Source organism: Carya illinoinensis, chromosome 10, assembly GCF_018687715.1.
Source record: "Carya illinoinensis cultivar Pawnee chromosome 10, C.illinoinensisPawnee_v1, whole genome shotgun sequence".
Lineage (NCBI taxonomy): Eukaryota > Viridiplantae > Streptophyta > Magnoliopsida > Fagales > Juglandaceae > Carya > Carya illinoinensis.
The window spans coordinates 8,465,818-8,488,598 of NC_056761.1; the positions used below are offsets into that span (position 1 = coordinate 8,465,818).

At 33.8% G+C, this 22,781-nt stretch overlaps 2 protein-coding genes across 7 annotated transcripts; one reads left to right on the forward strand and one right to left on the reverse strand.

Annotated features, from left to right (window-relative positions):
• Positions 1–339: 339 nt before the first annotated feature.
• Positions 340–4,924, reverse strand: LOC122280020. Of its 6 annotated transcripts, none has more exons than XM_043090968.1 (3): positions 4,669–4,924; positions 3,052–3,092; positions 340–2,034 (listed from the first exon to the last, which is right to left on the reverse strand). In XM_043090968.1, the coding sequence occupies exon 3, from the start codon at positions 1,981–1,983 to the stop codon at positions 664–666; it is 1,320 nt and encodes a 439-aa protein (XP_042946902.1). In that variant the 5' UTR covers positions 1,984–2,034; positions 3,052–3,092; positions 4,669–4,924; the 3' UTR covers positions 340–663. The 6 variants fall into 6 exon arrangements, with proteins under 6 accessions (XP_042946902.1, XP_042946900.1, XP_042946901.1 ...); XM_043090966.1 differs by having other exon boundaries at positions 2,989–3,092; XM_043090967.1 differs by having other exon boundaries at positions 4,625–4,924.
• A 5,693-nt stretch (positions 4,925–10,617) lies between these two features.
• Positions 10,618–10,941, forward strand: LOC122278383. Its single transcript, XM_043088578.1, has one exon. It carries the CDS (start codon positions 10,618–10,620, stop codon positions 10,939–10,941), a length of 324 nt encoding a protein of 107 aa, XP_042944512.1.
• Positions 10,942–22,781: the final 11,840 nt, after the last annotated feature.

The window sequence follows — 22,781 nt, forward strand, 5'->3', positions numbered from 1 at the left end:
CCATCTGATCATCTGGCAGCGTTATTATCATTTCAAATTAAGTACGGAAACCTCAATCTTTGGTAAGATCCTTCGTCCAAATTTATTTATTTCGTGCTGCTGGATTCAACAAAAATGACAGAACTCTAATCTAAATGTATAAATCAGTTATAATCTGATTTTAAATAGAGAAGATTTAAAATTTGCAGGTTATAACAAAAATTGTCAATTCTTAATGTCGCGTAAATGAACGATCACTAACCTAATCCATTTAAATGAATTTACTTAAATCTAATCCCATAATTTTGGGTTGGATTTGCAGATCGTGTTCGTCCGTAAATTGTCAACAAAACTCCTGAAAGAGCACGAAACCGCCCTTAATAATGAATATCATGGGAGAACCATCACCTACATAGAACCGACATTAATTTTCAAGACTCAAGAATATAACAAAGCTTAAAAAGGGTGACAAAACCATCTCCTTCCCCAGAAAAAACAAAGAATAACAAACCACAAGAGAGCTGTCAGATTAACAGGAGAGTATAATCTTATATCCTAGCGTCAACTTACACATGGGAGCCATGACCGGAATACTACCTGTTTATTCCCCAACCTTCACACTATCCTCGTGTCTTTTCTTCTACATTTAGTTTCACGAATGATTCTCAGGTCTCTCATAGGGATCTAAGACTGGGGTACTGGGTCATCTTTGACACCATTTTCCATGTAGCTTCGGGTACCAGAACTATGGAGCTGGGGTTCCATCATTCCTGGAAGAGCGGATTCTTTGCTGGTTGGCTGGTTGGACTCTGATGGAATAGCCTCTCCCTCAGACATCATAGCTGGTTGGCTGCTCTGTGGTGGAGAGTGTGATCCCAACTCGGTAGCATTGAGAGGATCACTTGCAGGTCTTCCATTTGAGAGGGACGTAGCAGTTCCACTTGAAATCTCAATAGCAGGCTCCAATTGTGTTTCTTCTGCTATATCTTTTTCTGGAGGAGCATGTTCTTCCATCACAATGTCGGTGAGCTTATTCATCTGTTCTGAAGGTTCAGCAAATACAAAAGTATGGTTGAGTTCGAGATTTGGGTTCTTCACTTCATCATGAACCAATTCATTAGGCTTAAGGTCAAGACTCACAGCCTGGTGCTGAATTTGAGGCTCTTTAGTAGCGATTTCAGTGGCTGGAATCATATCAACAACTGGTTCAGATGCCGATTCTGCTTTTGATTCTTTAGTTGCCTCTCCATCGTGATTAGCTCCTTCAATCAGTGGGGAAACTTCACATTCCTCCAACACCTCATCATGTTCAACAGTCTCATCATGATCCGGCTGTGCCACAGTAGATGTAGATTGGCTCACAAGTCCAGGCTCCGATGTTTTCTGAGGCACTTCGTTTCCTCCCAAGGAAAGACTTGCATCATTCTTCGGAGAGTTGGCAGCCACAGTTACCATAACAGAGGCAGATAGGTTCTCAGGTGCATTTGGGATTGCAGACTGAAGCCCAGGAGAATGAAGTTGATCTGAAAGTTCAGGTGCATGGGTTTTAAGCCGAGTAGGTTGCTTACTACTTTGTCCAGATGGGAGGACAGAAATATGGAGCTGAGTTTGATGGTTGAGAACTGGGATTGGGATCTCTTTTCTGTCGTACATCTTAACATGTGGAGCAACGTCATTTGCAGCAGTAATTGGGGTGAACCTTCCTGGAAGAAAGGCAACACCCCTCAGATGTGTGTCAGTGTCCCCAACCTTAACATTAAGCAGATATCCAGCATCAAATGAACCTTCAATGACACCAGTAACCACCTGACCCACCATGGCACCATCAGCATCATCACTTATATCCCCACTTTCTTTATTTTTCCTTGTACTTGCAGATGCAGGCGTCATGGATTTATTCTTCCCCAGCATCAGATTTTCACCCTTCCGTGGACGACCGCGCTTCCGTTTCATAGGAAGGTCTGCAGGAGATAAAGAACTGGTCCTTTGACTCTGTTGGCTCATCTTGCACAAATGAATGAAAATGAGAGTTCCACACTAGTCTTAAAATTTTCCCTGCAAACAAGTAAAAAAAGTTGTATGATTAGTCTAAACAATACTTGGTCAATAATATAAAATCTCTAATTCCCTGGTTCACTTGGCAGATACCCTATAACTTTAAACATCACTGCCGATGAGTGCATATGTTGTGCCAAACCATGCTTTAGTTAATTGGTAAAAGGAACTAATTTTCATACGTGCTCAAAATCATTGCTGAATACACACACGTGCAAATTATAACCAATGCAACTGTAGAAATTATGAACTATACTTAGCTATGGTCATATGTAGTTTGACAGATTCAACCAAGGAGACAGGACATAGCCTCAACATCCTAGTTAAAGATAAAAGAGTGATAAGTAAGCATGTCCAACAAAACATAAATTCTTTAGGGGTAAAGGGAGGTGGATATGCAGAACTACCTCATTAATTATGCAACCATTGCAAATATGTCGTATTCATACCCATACCGAAAGGTGTACATATACATCATGTACACCTCCAAAATTTGAAAACACCAAAAGTATCACTTAGAACACTATTTCGGCAATGAAGTGAAGGGCACATTTGCAGTAAATAAGCTACTGCTGAAATAATTCAAAAAAGATGAGCCCTTATAAACTAATGACTTCTCATGACGACTGCTCAATAGGACTTGTGATTATATATCTAAACACGTCTCTATAATTCCCAAGGAAAGGTGTCCCACTCTACGCCTTGCATGGCATGATACAATTTAAGATCTTCCTTCCCTTGCACAGTTATGGTAGCTCTGCCTTTGAACAATGACCTCAAACAATACTGAATCTATAGAGGATCTAAATAGTTACCTCGATGACTAACAGTTTCAGAACATAAACCCTCAAGTATATACACAGTTCTATCTCTATTTTTTTTTTGAAGAGTACAGAACTCCGTAATTTTATGAAATAAACCCTCACTTATGGCGGACTTATGTCCTTCACTTACAATCAGAGGCAAAAGAAACACTATGAACCAATCATTCCATGAGTACTGAGGTTTTCACCATACTTGCTCGATCCTGAGGCATTTACACACTTCTGCTGGGGCATCTTGTTGGATTGAACATGAAACAGGAGACATATATGAAGTTTAAGATAACAATGATGATGAAACCAAGAGCCTGTTGGAAAGTAAAAATAAATGCACCCCCCCTCCTTCTCTCTTCTTCTCTCTCGCAGTTGAATTGACAACAGGCTACTTCATTCTACTCCAATATCAAGAAAAGAAGAATGGAACATGGCAAGCATGTGGATATCACCCCTAGCTCAACCCGCTTAAGCCCTGAAGCCAGAACTCAACCAATCACTTTGAAATTTAGCTAAGTTGGGCAGGGCCAACAATGAGATTTTCAATCTAGTTCATGGTTTTTACTTGCCCTTTTATGTATTAACAATATCTCTTCATTGTGACTAACAACAATAAAAAGATATCCAAATAATAACTAAAATTTTTAAACATAATCAAGAACCCGTATTAATTAATAGACTAAAACACTTCAACAATATTTCTTTAAGTAAAAAGGAATATAATCCAAGTGAAGGAGGTCAAGGCTTGCCAAATATCTCCTAATGTTCTCAAGATGGTCAAACATAATTTTTTTTCATCATTAATATCGAGATCCTCATAAATTAACTTATCTCCACTAATATTTGGTGAAAATAGAATAGAACATTGAATTTTTTCCCACCTGGGAGGTTACGAACAGAGAAGAAACAACTAAAAGTTTGAGTACTAAAAGTTTGAGCAAAGCCTAGATAGTTCAGCCATGGAAGTGATGGACCTCAATCATTCCTTGTTTACTGACATTGGCTTTTGAGACTATAGTCAAATTTACATCTAATTAAAAAAAAAATCAATTTCACAGTGGAAAATATATCTAAATCCTTCCTTTTCAGGAAAGACGTGGAATTTTACGAATAATATCAAACACAGAATCCAGCACAAAAACAAGTTTCCCAAAAACAAAGTTTAAACTTTTATAAAACAGAAGAACTAATACAAACAAGTTTGGCTCCGAGACAGCTAGGTCAATCTTAGGATTTAACCAAACCTAGAAACAAACAGCCATAATGATATATCATCACAAATAGAAATGTACAACATGAATCATACGACCCAAACAAGTTCACACCCTTTTAAAAATTCATTTTCTGATAGGCAGTCGAAGATTTCATTAAAAGCTTAACAGGCATCCCAAGTTGTATTATCCAAGATACACACCTCATTAGAAATAGGAAAAAATGCAAGAAAATACGGAAACTTAGCCCATTACAATCTATAGAAGCTGCCCAAATGAACAAAGTAATATAAAAAAAGAGTTCTAAAATAAATTCATATAAAATAATTTCATTCTGATGCCAACGTTCCCACATTTTGAACTGCATTAACCATTTCAGTCAATCTAACAAAGAATGAGAAATCTCAGCTCACTAATGAACTAACCCACAATACAAAAATACAAGCACCTGTCTACCTCGGAACAAAAACCTAAATGATACACCGAGCCAAGAAACTATATTGCACTTTTTTGGATCAACAATGACATAAAATCAGAAACAAACAAAAATGTAAAAAATCTTACCATAAAAACGTAAAATGCTAATGCAGATTGAAATAATCACATACGAGTTGCAAGGTCTCCAATGAATTGAGAAGCAAAAAGGCTTTCCAAAGAACCGATCAGGAAATCCCAAAAATCTGATGAAATGGTGGAAGAACGTGTCATTTAGTAATTAATTTATTCCATTCATTTACTACGTTGTTTACTTCTATGGATTTCGTGTGCCTGTTAGGCTCGTGGGATTTTAATTTTTCTCAGTCCGTAACGGAACGGACTAAGAATTTCTTGGGCTTTGCCCTGGGTCTAGGAACGGATAGCAACCGTGTCTTCGGATCGTGTAGCAACCGTGTCAAATCGTGAATAAAACCCAATTCATTAAACTAAATATATTAAACTTTCACATCTTAACTTAACGTATTTAAATAACGGGTAATATCGGGTCATGTCATTTTTTAATCTATTTAATAATTAATTAAAAATATATTAATATGACACGATTAGGAATAAAAATTAAAAATATCTTTACAGTTTTGGTCCAAAATCAAAACTGCATCGATACCTTGAAATAGAGTAAATTTTGATCCAAATCGGCCAGTGAAGAGGAAGAAAGCCATCAACATCGATCTTGGCGTAACATCATGAATATTAGATTATTTGCATTAATTCAAACCAACTCATTAAACTAAATATATTAAACTTTCAAACCTTAACTCAACTTATTTAAATAACAGCTCGGGTTGTGTCATATAATTCATTTTAACCCATTTAATAATTAATTGAAAATATATTAATATGACACGACTAGGGATAAAAACCGAAAGTATCTTTGCAATTTTAGTCCAAAACCGAAACGCACCAATACCTTGAAATAGAGTAAATTTCGATCCAAACCGGCCAGTGAATGGGGAGAAAGCTATCGACATCGGTCTCGGCGTAATTCCGATCAGTTTGTCGACATCTTTAGTGGCGTTGGAGGTGGCCCTGCATGGTGGCGTGTGATGACATTGGAGAGAGAGAGAGAGAGAGAGAGAGAGAGAGAGAGAGAGAGAGAGAGAGAGAGAGAGAGAGAGAGAGAGAGAGAGAGAAGAATAATGATGATGCAAGGGTTTAAACCCTAGAATGAAACATAAGCTAAACGACGTTGTTTCATTTATATTTTTTTTCAAACAATTAAGTCTCAAAATGATGTTGTTTCACTTAAGTGAAATGACATCGTTTCATATATATATATATATATATATATAATTTTAAAAAATATATATTTTATCCTATTGGTCGGTTCAGCGATCCGGTCCAGCCTCAAATCGGGATCGAACCATTGGATGTCAGTTTTGACAAAAAACCACTGTCGGCCGATTGATTCTACGTTGGTTTCAGTCGGTTTTGAGCTCTGACGGCCAGTCTGAGTTAGTCTCAGTTGGTTTGACCGGTTCTTGTACAACCCTATACACAACTCGTTTAAATCGTTTGTTTCGTGTAAATAGGTTGAACTAAAACTTATAACTCATTTGACCTGATTAACATAATTTCACATAAAAGTTAAAATCTATATTTATTAATAACCGCAATATCTTAAAAAATATATATTAATATTTTTCAAAATTTAACATATAATAAAACTAATATTACAAATCATACAATAACAAATATGAACATAGGTCTAAAATTATAATTTCAATAATAAAGACATAAACATATTGAAAAATACCAATATTATAGCTTAACAATAATAAAATTTTAATTTTGAAATAAATTCCAAACAGATTAAAACGGATTGATTTTGTGTAAAGCAAGTTAACCCGTTATTGATTCGTTTATTAATCGTGTCTTAACGAGTCAACCTATTTTGACCCGAACGCGTTAACATCAAATCAAAACCTGCTAATTTCGTATAATGTTCGTATTGAGTTCACAGGCTGTATCACATTCTGCCACTCATAGTTTAGGTCCTTAGGACTGTTTCTCTGCCGACACATTGCAATAGGTAACCGAATCATGTACAGAGTTATGAACAAAGAGAAAACAATGAGCTAGGGTAGAAAGTTTACCCGTCTGGACTTGAAAACCCCATCGGATCGAATGGTTTTGGTCAGTTCAGACCGGACCGATAAGGCTATTGGTCGATTTCAGTCCATTAGTTTTAGGATTTCAGTTTTCGATTTGGTCTCAGGATGTGTTTTTTTCATGCCGAACTAGATCGACTGAATAGTATATATAGTTTTTTTTTTTTTTTATATATATTTTGTTATGTAACAATTGTATAAATTAATTATATAATTTTCATTTAATTTATTACCATTGATCATATAAAATGTTAATTATGCTTTTAATAATATGCTATCAACTAACTAATATATTATATGATAAATCATAATATTATATGGAATGATACATACTCTAGTATCTACACATAATTAAAGTAATTAAGTAAATTTTGTGTAAGATGCCTAAATTGCAAGTAAGTATGAACTATTTATGGACAATTACAATTATTCATTAACTATATATAAATGCTAAAATTTTAATATAGACCATTATGCATTAAATATTATAATTCATTTACATATTAAGCAATAAGTTAGTAGCTATTAATATTGTAAATATAATTATAATTAAATATTTTTTTAATAAGTCAGTTACATAATTCACATTAAAGAGTTAATTTAATTTTAATTTTGAGTTTTTTGTATAATTGAGCCAAAAATACACGTTAGAAGGTAATTTTGGACTTTTTATATATTTGGTTCATTTTGCATTAGTCCATACCAAATTGGACCGACTGGACCGATAAATGACAGTCTAGTCTAGTTTATAAGAGTAATCAGTCCAATCTCGATTTGAAAAATAAGCGGATCGAAATTTTCAGTCCAATTCAAAAATTTTCCTATAGATTAGCCGGATTATATCCCTACAATGAGCTTAAGCTTGATATGCCGATGTTGTACGTTCATGAGAACTTCATGTCGTATAAGACGCCTTCATCTATCGATTTTAGATGAAATCGATAATATTCATTTGATTTAAGATATAAAGTATTTTATTTATCCATGCAATTATATATTAATCATAGCCGCCGTTCTGCCCAAGAATACATAAATCAATCTCCCTTGTCAAGTTCGTGCAGTTTTTAGTCCTCGGCTTAGATCCCTTTCATGCTTTACGTCAGTTCCCCCTTCCAAATTGCTGCCCCCCTCCTGCTATTTTCATGCAAGTTTTAAGTGCATCAAATTTTTTTACAAAAATTAACCCACAAACTTATGTAGTTTGTTGTATATAATATATTTAATTATAAAATTATTTTTATTATAAATAGATCTAATATTTCTTATGAAATACGAAATCTATTGTCATACATCCCCTTTAATATTAAACATGGGCTTGGGTGAATCAAATGGGTCTTTGGTTGGACTTCACAATAAGTTTCATTTGTTTATGTTTTTTGTTTTTGTTTTTGTTTTTGTTTTGGGGAAAAAGTCAGATTTTAAATATGTAAATTATGAATAATGCTATATATAGTACTTGAGTGAGTAAATACTATGTAATTATTTTGAAAAATAGTAGAGTTTACTATTAGAAAAATTAATTTTTAATTGTTGGTCATTTTTTACTCATTTTTTTTTAAAATGATTACAGGTCGTTTGCATATTCTATAACTGCAAATATTATTTTTCGTGGATTATATACCCAACATGCTTAAATGTGGAATTTAGCATCCATGCTGCATTATCACAATTGACCTTGCATCTAATATAAGGCTTAACCACAATTTGGGTATTTTAATCCTACTTTGTGGTTGTAAGATGAATAAGAACAAAGAATAAGAAAGGTATAAAAAATAAAACATTTGAAAAAGGGAAATGAACAACAACTATATCACAAATTAACCATGCTTTTTTATTAAAAAAGACATTTTTTCTCTTCATTTCAAGACTATATTAATTAGCTATTTCGATGAAAAATTACTTCAAATATGGTATAATCAGCCATAAATTGTTTTGACTTTATATGATATATTAGATTATAAAATTATTTTTATTATAAAATAAATATAATGTATCACTTAAATAATCATAGAAATTTTGTCTTTATAAATGGCTGAGACTGCCTGGTTGGAGATCAAATTTAAAAGAGAAATGATATTTGCAGTCGTGGTTATGCAAGCGGCGTGTAGTCGTTTTGAAAAAAATAAATTAATGTGAGACCCACATGAAAAAAAACTAACTTTTTAATCGTGGACTCTACTCCTTTTCAAAATGATTGCACAGTATTTATAATTTCACGACTATATGTAGCATTGCTCAATTTAAAAATACATGTAACTGCCTCTAACTAAATAATTTTAATAAATAGTCAATTAGGAATAGTTTATAAATAAGAAGTCTCCATAAGCAGTCGGTGAGTTGACTCTTGGGGAAAGCCACAGTAGCCACTGCCCAACTACTCGGTATGGGGAGAACTTGAGTGTACAATTACAATGTCCCCTCGCTTTCTTTGGAGACTCGGGATTGCCAGCAGTTTGTCGTTTAAATTTGTATAAAATATGTATCATTCGTGCCGGAGGATGTTTTTGTCTGTTTAATATCCGGCAAGCTTTGTGATGTTTTTAGAGAGTCATGTTATCTATAGTAATAGATTTTGTTAATAAGTTTTGTTATATATAAGTAAAGTCATGTATTAATTTACGTATTAATACTGATTCATTCATATTTAAAATTTAAATTAATATTTTTTTAAATAAAATTTACTTTTTAACTAATCACATTAAATTAATATATATTAGTGTGTAATTGTACTTACAACTAGATTTTTTCTTTATGAATATGGTATATTTTATTTTAAATAAAAATATTTATTATTAAAAAATAATGTTTTATATAAATTCTATATATATATTTTTAAATACACTACAATTATATATAATTATAAATATTATTTGGTCAAGCTCTCCACATATGGCTAACATGAATAGTGACAAATGGAAAAGTAGTAAAAAAAATAAAAATTTTATACATAATCATTTTTACGTATTTTTTTACACACTTAAATAATGTGGTTAGTTGTATATAAAAAAAATTAATCAAACCAATTATATTAATAAAATATTTAAAAAATATATAAAAATAACTATATATATTATAATCCTTTAAAAAAAATCATGCCCAACTGCTGGTTAGTCAACCCAAGGTCCCATTATTATTATTGGGGGAAAATAAACAGAGACTGTCTAATATTTCTATTACAATCCATGTCATGGTGAACCCCACATAGGTGGTACGTACGTGGTTACCCTGATTTAACCGACCGCCCGGCCGCTTCTTTAATTTTTTCCACGCCGGCTCTGATCGGCCTGCCATAGTTGTACTCATCCATCTCAAATATATAATAAAAATAGTTTTGTTGTAATTATTTTTATATATTTTATTGATGTAATGGGTTATAATAATTATTTTATAATAAAAAAGATACAATTAATTAAATTAATAAAATATAAAAAAAAAGGTAAAAATGACGATAAATAAAAATTTTATAATAAAAATATTGTAAATATATATATATATATATATATATATATATATATATATATATATAATATAGTAAAGTACTCGATTATGCATGCATGCATGTGTTATTTGCTTGCTTATTTTAGATATATTAATGTTCATTATTTAAAGGCTTGAACTTGCAGGGTGCTATGCCTTTATGTTTTTTAAATGCAATCAGAGAGTAAGTTAAGTTTTGCTTACACCATGTTGCAAGGCCAGCTAAGGGGAGAGCAAGCTCGTCTACTCCATTATTTTTCTACCAAACACTGATGGGCATGCCCCAGCTTCGTCATCAATATTATATGAATTATGACCTCTGCTAGCTATGATTCATTCCCCATTTCAAGCTCTTCATTATCCTGATCTATAAATATTCCTATCTGCAATAACATTTCAGCTTGCACTGCATCCCTGGCCTCTTTTCTCTGGCTCTCTCACTCACAGCCACAGAAGGCTATATTTCTATAGGAAATGGCTCTTCTGATGGGACAGTATGCTTACTCAAAGATCGATCAGGAAGACCCGGAAGAGAAAAAACATCGACAAGCTCAATCCTTGATCTATAAAATACTTCTGCAAGCGGATGATCGACGAAGCCCATCGTTTTTTAGAATCAGGATATGCAAGTTGAAGGTTAAGATTGGGAAGAGAATAAAGAAGCTGAGAAAGAGCATGTCGTTGGGTATGTCTGCGGCCAGAGTTGGTGTTTACAAACGAGTAATCATTCACATGAAAACATGGAAGCGCCTTTTTCAACGTGGAAATCAGACCATTAATGTTAGCGGTCTGGAGTAATCATTCACATGAAAACATGGAAGCGCCTTTTTCAACGTGGAAATCAGACCATTAATGTTAGCGGTCTGGAGCCTTCTGTGTTCGCTCGAGGCTTAATTTTGTCCTAGTTTTCGTCTTTGTTGGTGGGAATTGAATGTACTGTCATCCATCTGCTTCTTGTTACTGTTTCATGCGATATATTTAGCATTGCTGTACCCCTTTTTATGATCTTGCTTGAATTCAATCCTGCACCTTTCGAGCCGAGTTTGATGATCTCTCTCTCTCTCTGCTTCCGGCCACAAACACAGTCAAAAACTAAGCGCTCGAGATGATATTCCGATCAACAAAAGAAACGGAATATTTATTTGAAATTAAGTACAATGAAGTTTAGGCTTTGCTTGTTAATAAAAAGAATATATATATATATATATATATATGTATATATAAAAGAATATTTTTCAATCCACGTTAATACTACGTAGTACATGCCTATCTTTAACCTCTCCCATAAATATGTATGTGTTTGTATATATAAATATATATGTATGTTATGTATGTATGTATGTATATATTTATAGAACTTACGAATCAGCATGCCTAGCTAGCTAGCACAATATTACATGCATGCATGACACCACCATTAAGGGGTAGTACTACTCAGATTCACGTACGCCAGGCCCTTAATAGATGCGTATTGGCTCCAACCTGATGAAAGTCAAAGATGACTGCAGGATCATTATACATATATATATATATGTATGTATGTATATCTTTCCACAACATGCTCTCTCTCTCTCTCTCTAGATATATTATATATACGGTCCCAAATCCGTCTTTACATGCAGGATCGGGTTGCAGGCCTAGGTATATATATATGTATATATGTATATATCTCTTTGTTAATTCAGCTTTCCCTAGAGCCTTTATTCCCACACGTAAATCGGATCAGGGCCATCAGCGCTCACTACAAGAAATTTAATTTTTAAGGTCGAAATTTCTTAGGAATGAAATTAATTTTATCTTTAAAAATATTTTTTTGAACATGAAAAACCTTATAAATCCGTTCGAACTAAAAAAAATTAGTTCAAACTTGAGATTCTGAGACGAATTAGGTCGTCTCCAAAAATCTATACCGTTTGGACTAATTAAATTTAATTCGAACAGAAAATTAATTAATTCGAATGCAATATTATTTGTTGGAATTAGTATTAACGTGTTCGAACGGTATTATTTAATTGAAAAGATATATTATTAAAATTGTAAGAATACATATTTTTTCTATTAATTTTTTATCATTTCCAAAGTAAATAAAAAGTTCTATATATTATATATTATGATTTACAATGAATTAAAATATTTACAAATTCATAAATAATTAATTTTATGTAATTAATTTAAAAATATTTTAGTTAACTAAATATTAATTTAAAGATAGTGTCATTTTTTCAGTTATCGTGAACACTAAGTATAATGAGAAGAAATGTGTTATTAACAATAAAGAGGCTAGCAAACACTAAAAATAAAAACTATACTGCATTAATTACATTCCAAAATAAGTTAGACGTTCTATACAACATAAAAAAGTAAAAAAATTACTAACAATATTTATTTATTATATAAATCAAAATCCTCCTGTAAAGTTTGCAAGCGTCCTTCTAGGTCCTTAAGCTTCTCCATCATGGGCTGAATGAAGTCCCTCAATAAAATGTCGCGGTGGTCCGCCAATATAGCTCGTACCTCATCTAGAGTAGCCCCAGCAGGGTGTCTCTCAATAGGGGCAGCAGCAGTAGAAGCTGGATCAGTAGGCGGAGGCTGATCCTGTAGGACTGGACGAGTCTTCGACAAGTGACCCTTGCTCTTACTGAATGTGATCTTGTTAACGGGCCCCATCTGTGGCGACCTCCGCTCAGTCAAAGTCACTGTAACCCCTGAATGGAGTAAGAGGTTAGATATCAAAAGCGCAAATGGTAGACTACCTCCACCCGAATAGCGTGACTCTGTGCGAATGCGGAGGAAGAAATATAATGCCAAATCAATCGGCTCCCCCTGTGCTAACCGTAACAAAAATCTGGTCCGCTCGATCCCGAAATCAGTCTTGTGTTTTTTCGGATCAATGTTATACCCAACAATCAAATTAAGCATTCTGAAAAATGCTATACAGTCGGCCTGTCGGATCACTTTACTGCCATCATATGGAGGAGCCTCAGGGTCTCGCACTAGGTCACGAACCTGATCGTCTGTGAGACCATCATCAGGTACCTCATCACCGCTCTCGCTATCATCCGAGCTAGCATCCAGCTCTGCGGTCTGTACATCCGGCACTGGCGATGAGGATGCAACTGTTGTGTCCTCTCCAGATGGTGCAGTCGCTGATCTCGCTGCTGCTCTCGCTGCTGCTGCTGCAGGATAGGCACCGGGCTCTCGACGCAAATCTAGAAACTCAACAATAACGCGGGGAGAGAATATAATACTCACTCCCTGGACTACTAAGTTATAGCATAGAGCATCACCAGGCTGCTCACCCATGGCACGGTAAAACTCACCGACCATCTCAGGATATGCTGTACCCCTCTGTCGATAGATCGGGGTCCATCCACGATCGGTGATGATGTCATGTATGCTCCGCCCCTCCCAAGTGAGGTCACGGAAGTCACCTAGAATGATCTCCCACTCAACTAGTATAGGCCTGACGGCCGGCTGAGAAGGAGATGCGGAGGTACTTTCTATTGTCTGGGGTCTGGAACGTTTTCTTCCACTGCTGCTTGCCATTAGTATACTGTTAATGTATAAAAGATATATGTGATCTAATTAAAGTGAATTAGAGGAATGATGATGTTGTGCTATCATGGTTGACAACTGCTTATTCGAATGGCCTTTAATTCCATTCGAATTAAATTATATTCATTCGAATGAACATAAAATTAATTCGAATGACCTCAGATAACTCCATTCGAATTAACCTAAAATCCATTCGAATAAAATTATATTCCATTCGAATGAACATAAATTTAATTCGAATGGACTTGACTTCAATTCGAATGGAATTTATATTCATTCGAACGGACCTGAGCTAAACAGACATGGCTGAGTCGACTCAGAACCGAACTGACACATTCATTTTTATGAAGGAATCCAATATTTTAATCGGTAGAAATGATTTAGGAGTAAATCCCTATCATTTCTACCGATTATAGTTGTGTCATTTGCCCCCAAAACAACAAAATGGGGCTGGATTGATTCAAAATCCGACCCCCCCAAAACTAACTAAAAAACTAATAAAAATAAAGCACATTTAACCCATACCTCTTGTTCTAGAAGATTTGAGGAGTTGGTCGGAGTTGGTGGCGGCGTTGTGGCTGCTAACGGTGGAGGAATCGAAGAGTTCGAATGAGAGGAGACATGAAATGAATAGAGAAGAAACTGGTTCGCGGCTTAAATAACGTGATTTCGTTTGAACGGAAGTATAATTAGTTCGAACTAAAAGGGTATAAGTTCGAATCAGAAGGGTATAAGTTCGAATGAATTATATAATACTTCATAAAAATATATATATATATATATATATAAGTACAAGAGGTAAAACAATTGAGAAGTATTAGTAATAATAGTATATAATACAGAGTATACTAGTACTAATAAAAAATTTCTCACTAGTATATATAATAATATATATTAGATAACTATATATCGATAGTATAGAGTTTTATACTAGTTACTTATATATATTGTAAGTATCTAGTATATATATATATGTAATAGTATATATATTATGGATTAGATGAGTATAAAATAGTATTGTCTAAAGCATTGCATTATAAAGTAAATATAGTAATTATATAGTAAAACATTGCATTAATTATATGTATAAAAAAACATATTTCTAATATATTTAGTTTGTATATTAATAATAAACCAAGTACTTGGACTATATTATAAAGTATTACAGTATTATTAGTTTTCATATTTTGATGGTATCTATACTTTAATATCACTTAGTATTATACTATTAGTGATACTTAGTATTATACTTATAGTGATACTAACTTATAAGTATAACACTATTAGTGATTGTAAATAAAATATTATACTATATTAAATACTTAATATTATAAATTGATAAGAAACTTAGTATTATGATATTAGTGACACTTAGTATTATATAGTCTATATAATTTTTACATATACACATAATAATATTGGGTGTATTATGTGTATAGTTATATATTTACCTAATTATCTGTTCGAACTAATATAATGTTAGTTCGAATAGAGATAATTCATGTTCGAACGAATTTTTTTTGTTTGGAGGGAAAATTCGTGCCAAGTTATCAGTATATGCTGGAGAATATTCCTTTTTCTGTTCAAACTGGAAAAATATTAATTCGAACGGGAAAAAATTGTGGAAAAAATTAGCGGTATTTGGATTTTCGCGTTCGAACTGATTAAAATTTAGTTCGAACTGAAATGCACATATTATTAATCTGATCATTTCACTTCATTTTCACTCGGATTGAAGATTGAGAAAAGGAGAGAGAGCGTGGCAGAGGCTGTGAGAGAGTGTTGTGGAGAGAGAGAGCTTGAAAGCGTTGAGAGAGAAGAGATTCTTGAGAGAGAAAGGAGAAGGACAAGAGGTAAGTTGTGTTTTTTTGTATTTTTCATTCCAATTTTCATTTACAAATATCTATAGAGTTTTTGCATTTATTTGTTGGGATAGAACAACAGTTTAATGTGTTTTATGTATATATAGGTATTGTGGATTGACTAAAGTTTGAATTGCTAGTACAAGAGGTAAGTTTTATTAGTTTTCTAAGTTGTTTAATAATCATATTTAGAGATATTCATATAGTTTTGAGTTTGTTATATTGAAATATGGCATCATGAATGCAGAAATTGTGTTTTGTTTATCAGTTTTGTGCTCTGTTTCGTGACTGATTTCTGGGTTGGTTTAATTCGAACGCTCTGAATATCGTTCGAATTAATTTTTATTTGTTCGAACAGAATATAACTCGACCAGCGTTCCATTCGAACTTATAGAGTGTTTGTTCGAACAGTATCACAGAATTAAATACTTATTATTTGCAGTGATAATTAAATAGCTTAATACTCCAAATATAATTAAGTATGTGAAGATATTTAAGTATTCAAGTAATAAGATGATTAATACATAATGTATAATTAATTATATCTAAGTACACTAATTAAATAGCTTAATACTCCATATTTAATAATAAGATATTTAATTAAAAAATTATAATTAAATATGTGAAGATATTTAAGTACTCAAGTAATAAGATGATTAATACATAATGTATAATTAATTATATCTAAGTACACTAATTAAATAGCTTAATACTCCAAATATAATAATAAGATATTTAATTAAAAAATTATAATTAAATATGTGAAGATATTTAAGTACTCAACTAATAAGATGATTAATACATAATGTATAATTAATTATATCTAAGTACACTAATTAAATAGCTTAATACTCCAAATATATTCATAAGATATTTAATTAAAAAATTATAATTAAATATTTGAACATAAGTAAGTACTCAAGTATTAAATATTTCAAAATCTTTAATGGCCCATCATGTATACTTGTAATGTAATCTTCCCATGTATTTGTGATGTATGCTTGTTATGTTTACTACTGAGTATTTGGATTTTGTAGTTATTTTACATGTAGTTAAACCTTAGACCCGTTCGAGAGTTGTGGCCAAATATTCTCTTAAAGAATATTTGGGTATAACTCATAAATTGTCCAAAGTGGACAGTTTGGGATTCTATCATCTATATGGCATATATACTTAGTTATAACTCCTGTGTTAGTCAATTTAAATTTTGGTTTAGCATTTTTCTACATTCTTCGAGTATGTAGTTCATAAGTTTCTCGGCTCATGAATAGGGTCGACGGTTTATCGTGACTAGCATACTTGGAGAATTGTAGGGAAATGCTGCCGAAATTTTTACTAACATACGAGTTTTAGACTGAGTATATATGCGATATAGATGATAGTCTCTCGAATGGGATAGGACCAACTACCTTAAAAGTACAGGGTAATTAAACACATGTATTGTAATAGTTGAATGATAGTATTTATCTCATGATTGTGGTTTTCCTTTATAGATGGATAAAAGTTGGATGTTGTTGGGAGATAGACTTGGTCGAGACTATAAGCAATATGCACAAGGGGTGAAGTCTTTCTTAGAATTTGTTTGTGGGAGTGTTGATAGTCGAGGATTTATAAGATGCCCATGTAAGAAGTGCAAAAACCTTAGTTCTTATAATATGACGGCTGTGGAGGATCATTTATTCGTAAATGGAATTGATGGTAAATATTCACATTGGGTTTTACATGGAGAACCATTTCCCCAAGGAGTTAGATTTGACAGTCACACCAACCAGATGGATGAATGTAACGAGATCGACACGGAGGACATAAATGTTGATATTTCTGATGATGGTTATGATAATGGAGAAGATATGACTGAAATGTTAGGAGATCTTGGCGCAGGCATATTTGGTGCCAGGGTTGGAGAATGAACATCTACCCAGTCATTTGGGGGAAATGAAGACTTTGGATCATTGTGGGAGGATGCACAACGAGAATTGTACGAAAGGTGCACCCGTCATAGCAAGTTGTCATTCACTGTTAGGTTGCTCCATATAAAGTCTATTTGTCGTATTTCTGCAAAGGCTATCGATATGCTGCTTGAATTATTTAAAGAGGCTCTGCCAGAGGATAACGTAGTACCTCGAAATTTTTATGAAGCGAAGAAATTGAAGCGAGGGTTAGGATTTGATTATAATATCATCCATGCATGTAAGAATGATTGTGTTCTCTTCTGGAAGCAATATGCAGAATGTGAATCATGTCCGGTGTGTCTTGAGTCAAGATGGACATCAGATAAGCGTAATGTACCCCAGAAAGTGCTAAGACATTTTCCGCTTATTCCTCGACTTCAAAGATTATTTACTTCCCAGATGACTGCGAAAGATATGACTTGGCATCACACAGAAAGAGTTCAAAATGATCAATTTCTCACTCATCCTGCAGATTCCTTACAATGGAAGAAATTTGATGACGAGTATCCATGGTTTGCTGAAAAACCTCGCAATGTACGTCTTGGTTTAGCAACTGATGGGTTTAATCCATTTGGCAACATGAACACTTCTCATAGCACTTGGCCTGTCATAGTAATGCCTTATAATTTGCCACCATGGAAGTGTATGAAGGATCCTTATTTTATGATGACTCTATTGATTCCAGGGCCAAGGTCACCAGGAAATGAAATAGATGTATATTTGCAGCCAATGATGGAAGAGTTGAAAGAGTTGTGGGAACAGGGTGTCAATACATATGATCTGGCCGCAAGGGGTGAATTCAAAATGCATGCTGCAGTACTTTGGACAGTTAATGATTTTCCGGCATACGGGAACTTGTCTGGGTGGAACACAAAGGAAAAAATGGCTTGTCCTGTTTGTAATAAAGATACACAGTCTCAGTGGTTAGCGAATGGCCGGAAATTATGTTTCATGGGACACCGTCGATATCTACCTCATGATCATAGATGGCGAAACAATAGGGTAATGTTTGATGGAACGGTTGATCGTAGGTCATCACCGCCAGAGTATTCTGGCAGTGATATTCTCACTCAATTGGCAGATGTCCCAGACAACAGATTTGGAAAGAATGCAAGATGCTGAAAGAGGAAAAGACAAGCAGTGGAATTGAATTGGACCAAAAAAAGTATTTTTTTTGAGTTGCCATACTGGTCTACCTTAACACTGCGTCACAATCTAGACGTAATGCACATTGAAAAAAATATATGTGAGAATATTTTGGGTACCCTGATGTCAATATAAGGAAAAACAAAAGATACAGTTAACTCTCGTAAAGATTTGAAATAGTTGGGAATCAGATCAGAGTTGCATTTGCAAGATACTGGGTCATCAGCTTATATGCCCATTGGATGGTATACACTTTCAAGTGATGAGAGAAAGAAATTCTGTGATTGGTTTATGACAATCAAATTACCCGATGGTTATGCTTCGAACATGTCAAGATGTGTCCGACCTCATGATTGGAAGATAACTGGCCTAAAAAGTCACGACTGCCATATATTTTTACAGCGATTGTTGCCAGTTGGTGTGCGCGAAAAGCTTACTCCAAATGTTCGTACAGCTATCACAGAATTAGGGCGATTTTTCAGAAATATTTGCAGTAGAACGTTGAAAGTTGATGCCTTATTAAAAATGGAAGCTGACATTGCATTGATATTGTGTAAATTGGAGAGTTTGTACCCGCCTTCATTCTTTGATGTAATGGTTCATTTGGCTGTGCATCTCCCTCGTGAGGCTTTAGTTGCTGGCCCCGTTCAGTATAGATGGATGTATCCTATTGAACGGTTTTTGGGAAAACTTAAGCGATCTGTGGGGAATAAGGCTCGTCCGGAAGGATCGATCGCAGAGTCATATATTCATAATGAGTGGCATACATTTTGTTCAATGTATTTTCGTGGGGTTGATACTAGATTTACGAGACCGGATCGAAATTATGAAGGTGGACAAATGGGAGTTTCGTTAGCATTTACCGTGTTTTCCCAGAAAGTACGTCCTATAGGTGCACAAGGGGGCTATGACCTATGTAGGCGAGAGTTTGAAAGAGCTCGATAGTATGTCTTAAATAATTGTGAAGAGATTGAACAGTATTTGAGGTGAGTGATGATCATCTAATTTGGTAGTAGTATTAAGTGCATTTCTAATAATATAGTATATATTGATACAAATTAATAACTCACATTAACATATGCAGCGAACATATACAACTACTTCGCACGAATGGTGTGACTGACGTAGAAAAGACGCATGAAGAAGAATTTGCCTCATGGTTTGAACATACGGTATTATTCAGGAAAAAATTATGCTTTAAAGTATTTTAAACTTTATTTAATTTGTAGGTGTCATCATATTTATATATGATATTGATATAAGTAGAATAAAATTTATTTATGTAGGTTGCATCGAAATATAATGAACATTCAGGTGAAATCTCACCAGAAGTATATGCTTTGGCATGTGGTCCGTCTAAGCGGGCTATCCAATATTTAGGATGTTTGGTGCGTGGATATAGATTTCACACAGTAGACAGAGAACGATATAGGAAAACTCAAAATTGTGGGCTTGTTGTCGAAGGAAGCCATGGGGATGAAAATATTGATTTTTACGGAATTGTGGAGAATATCATAGCATTAAAGTATGTGGGGGGATATATGGTCTGGTTATTTAAATGTAATTGGTGGGATGTCTCGAATCCTAGATTGGGAGTGCGTAAAGATGAATATTTTGTAAATGTCAATACATCTCGCAAATGGTATGAGGACGACCCATTTGTTCTCGCATGCCAAGCAAATCAAGTTTTTTATTTAGATGATCCGGAGTTCGGAAATCCATGGAGAATAGTCGAGAAATTTGCGCCAAGAAATGTGTATGATTATATTTCAGAGGTAGACAAACCACATGAAGAAGTTCATAGTCCAGACCATGAAGAAGCATATCAAGAAAATGAATCAGACATCAATCTATTTGTTGATCTAAGCCATTATGACATGGTCCCATTGTGCAGAGAAGATGTTCAACCCAAAGTAATTGAAGGTGACATGTCGGAAGAATATGAATCAACTGAAGTGTCTACTGAGGATGAGAGCGATTGGTCCAGCAATACTGATACCGAATGATTTTTAAACAGATATTTGTGTAGGTAAAATTCTTATAAAAATATTTCATGTATTTTGTTCGAATAATAATTTATTATAATTTCAAACAGATATGCCTCCTAAACGCAAAAGAACATGTAAGCCATCCCCACCACTTAGCGAATCCCCGTGTGCTTCACCTGCCAACAATGGTGGGCCACCGTCACCAGAACCAGAACAATGTATTTTTTCAATGTATATCTTTCAAATAAGATTAATTTAATTAAAATATATTCTAAGCCATTTGTATATATAGCTGTTGTAAACCAGCGCCGAGTTAGAGGCATTACGAGGGATGTCTGCATAGAAAAAGTAAGGAAAGTGGGTAAAATTAAAGTTGATATATCTGATGATCACACCGGTGGCTCTGGGGATTCGGCAGCTTGGCTTGTTTCTTATTTTGGTACACTTACTCGCACGTATGCACCGATGGCTACATCATCCTGGGCTAAAGTTTCCCAAGATGTGAAAGACCACATCAAAAATCGTTGTCTGGTAATAAGTTACTTTGTATAACATTTTTATTTAAATGCGAATGTTTGAAATTATACTAATTGTTTATAATTTTTTGAAGGACAAGTTTGAACTAAATTTTGGTCGGCGGGAGGATCGACTAACGATTGAAGAACTCATGTCGAATACATTTCGGAGGTACAAAGGTCGATGCCATGCATACTACCAGAAGTTTAGTACTACGATAGAGGCGCGTCAAAATCCATTCCAAGCAATGCCACCAAACGAATGAGAGAAAGTTTGTGATCTGTTTGAAGATCCTGCTTATCAGGTAATTTCGCTACTATCTTTTTTTTAATAATATATAATAGATGTATTAAATAAAAATTATAATTCTTTTTTTTTTAGAAACGGAGTACAGTGAACAAAACAAATAGATCAAATTTAACGATACACCATCACGCGGGTTCTCGATCTTTTCATCGCTTATCAAAAAAATGGTTAGTTCTTATTGTCTCCAATAAATCTTAATATATACACTTTTTTCGTATAAATTATGATATTAATTTTCATTTTGCAACAAGAAAAAAATCCTACTGATTATGATCTGACTCAATTGTATGCTAAAGCACATAAAAATCGTGATGGTGTTTGGAGCAATCCTGAGGCAGAGGCAAATTATGTAAGTTTAAGTTTATTTAATTTCATTGTCTAAATATATTTTTGTTACATATACTAATTTTAATGTTTTTCTTTTTCCAGGACAAGATGATATCTCTTAAAGACACTGTTGCGGATCCATCTGATAAATCATCTGTCAACGATGCTCAAATCTTTTATCAAGTTCTTGGATCACGTTCTGGATATTTGAGGGGCTTAGGACGTTGCGTGAAGCCATCCTCAACATCTTCATCATCTTCTAAAGCCAGATCGAATGACGATAACACTAAAAAATTAGAGGAAGCTGCACTTGAGATAGAACGATTGAGATCGAAGGAAAAAGAGTTGTTGACCCGATTAGATCAAGCAGCAGATTTAGAAGCAAGATTAGAAGAGAGGCTACAATTAAATAACCAAAAAATGTTTGAAAAATTTCAATTAATGATGTCCCAAAACTCTATACCACCACCACCACCACAATCATAATTCATTTATTTATTTTTAATAGCCTTTAATATTTACGATGTTTGTAAACATTTGAACAATTGATATATATAGATTACAATTTGTATTAGTATCAATTTCATTTTGTTTGATCAATGCCGTTTGAATGGTAAATTACCATTTATGCATACATTCGAACAAAAACATATCCATTCGAACCAATAAGTTCCCATTCGAACAAAAATATACCCATTCGAACTTACCGGGAAATACAATCCATGCGTTCGTTCGAATAACTAAATACTCATTCGAATAAATTCATTTCTAAAAGTCCGTTTGAACAGAAGATTTCTGTAAATAGATTATTTGTTCGAACAGTTAATATTTTTCTTCGAACTAAAATCGCTTACAAACTTTTTTGTTCGAACGGACTTGGTCAGATATGGTTATTGGTTCGAATTAACATTTCATGTTGTTCGAACAAAAATATTTCCGTTCGAACTTGATTCTGAGACGACATTTTTTTGTCTCAGAAAAAATTT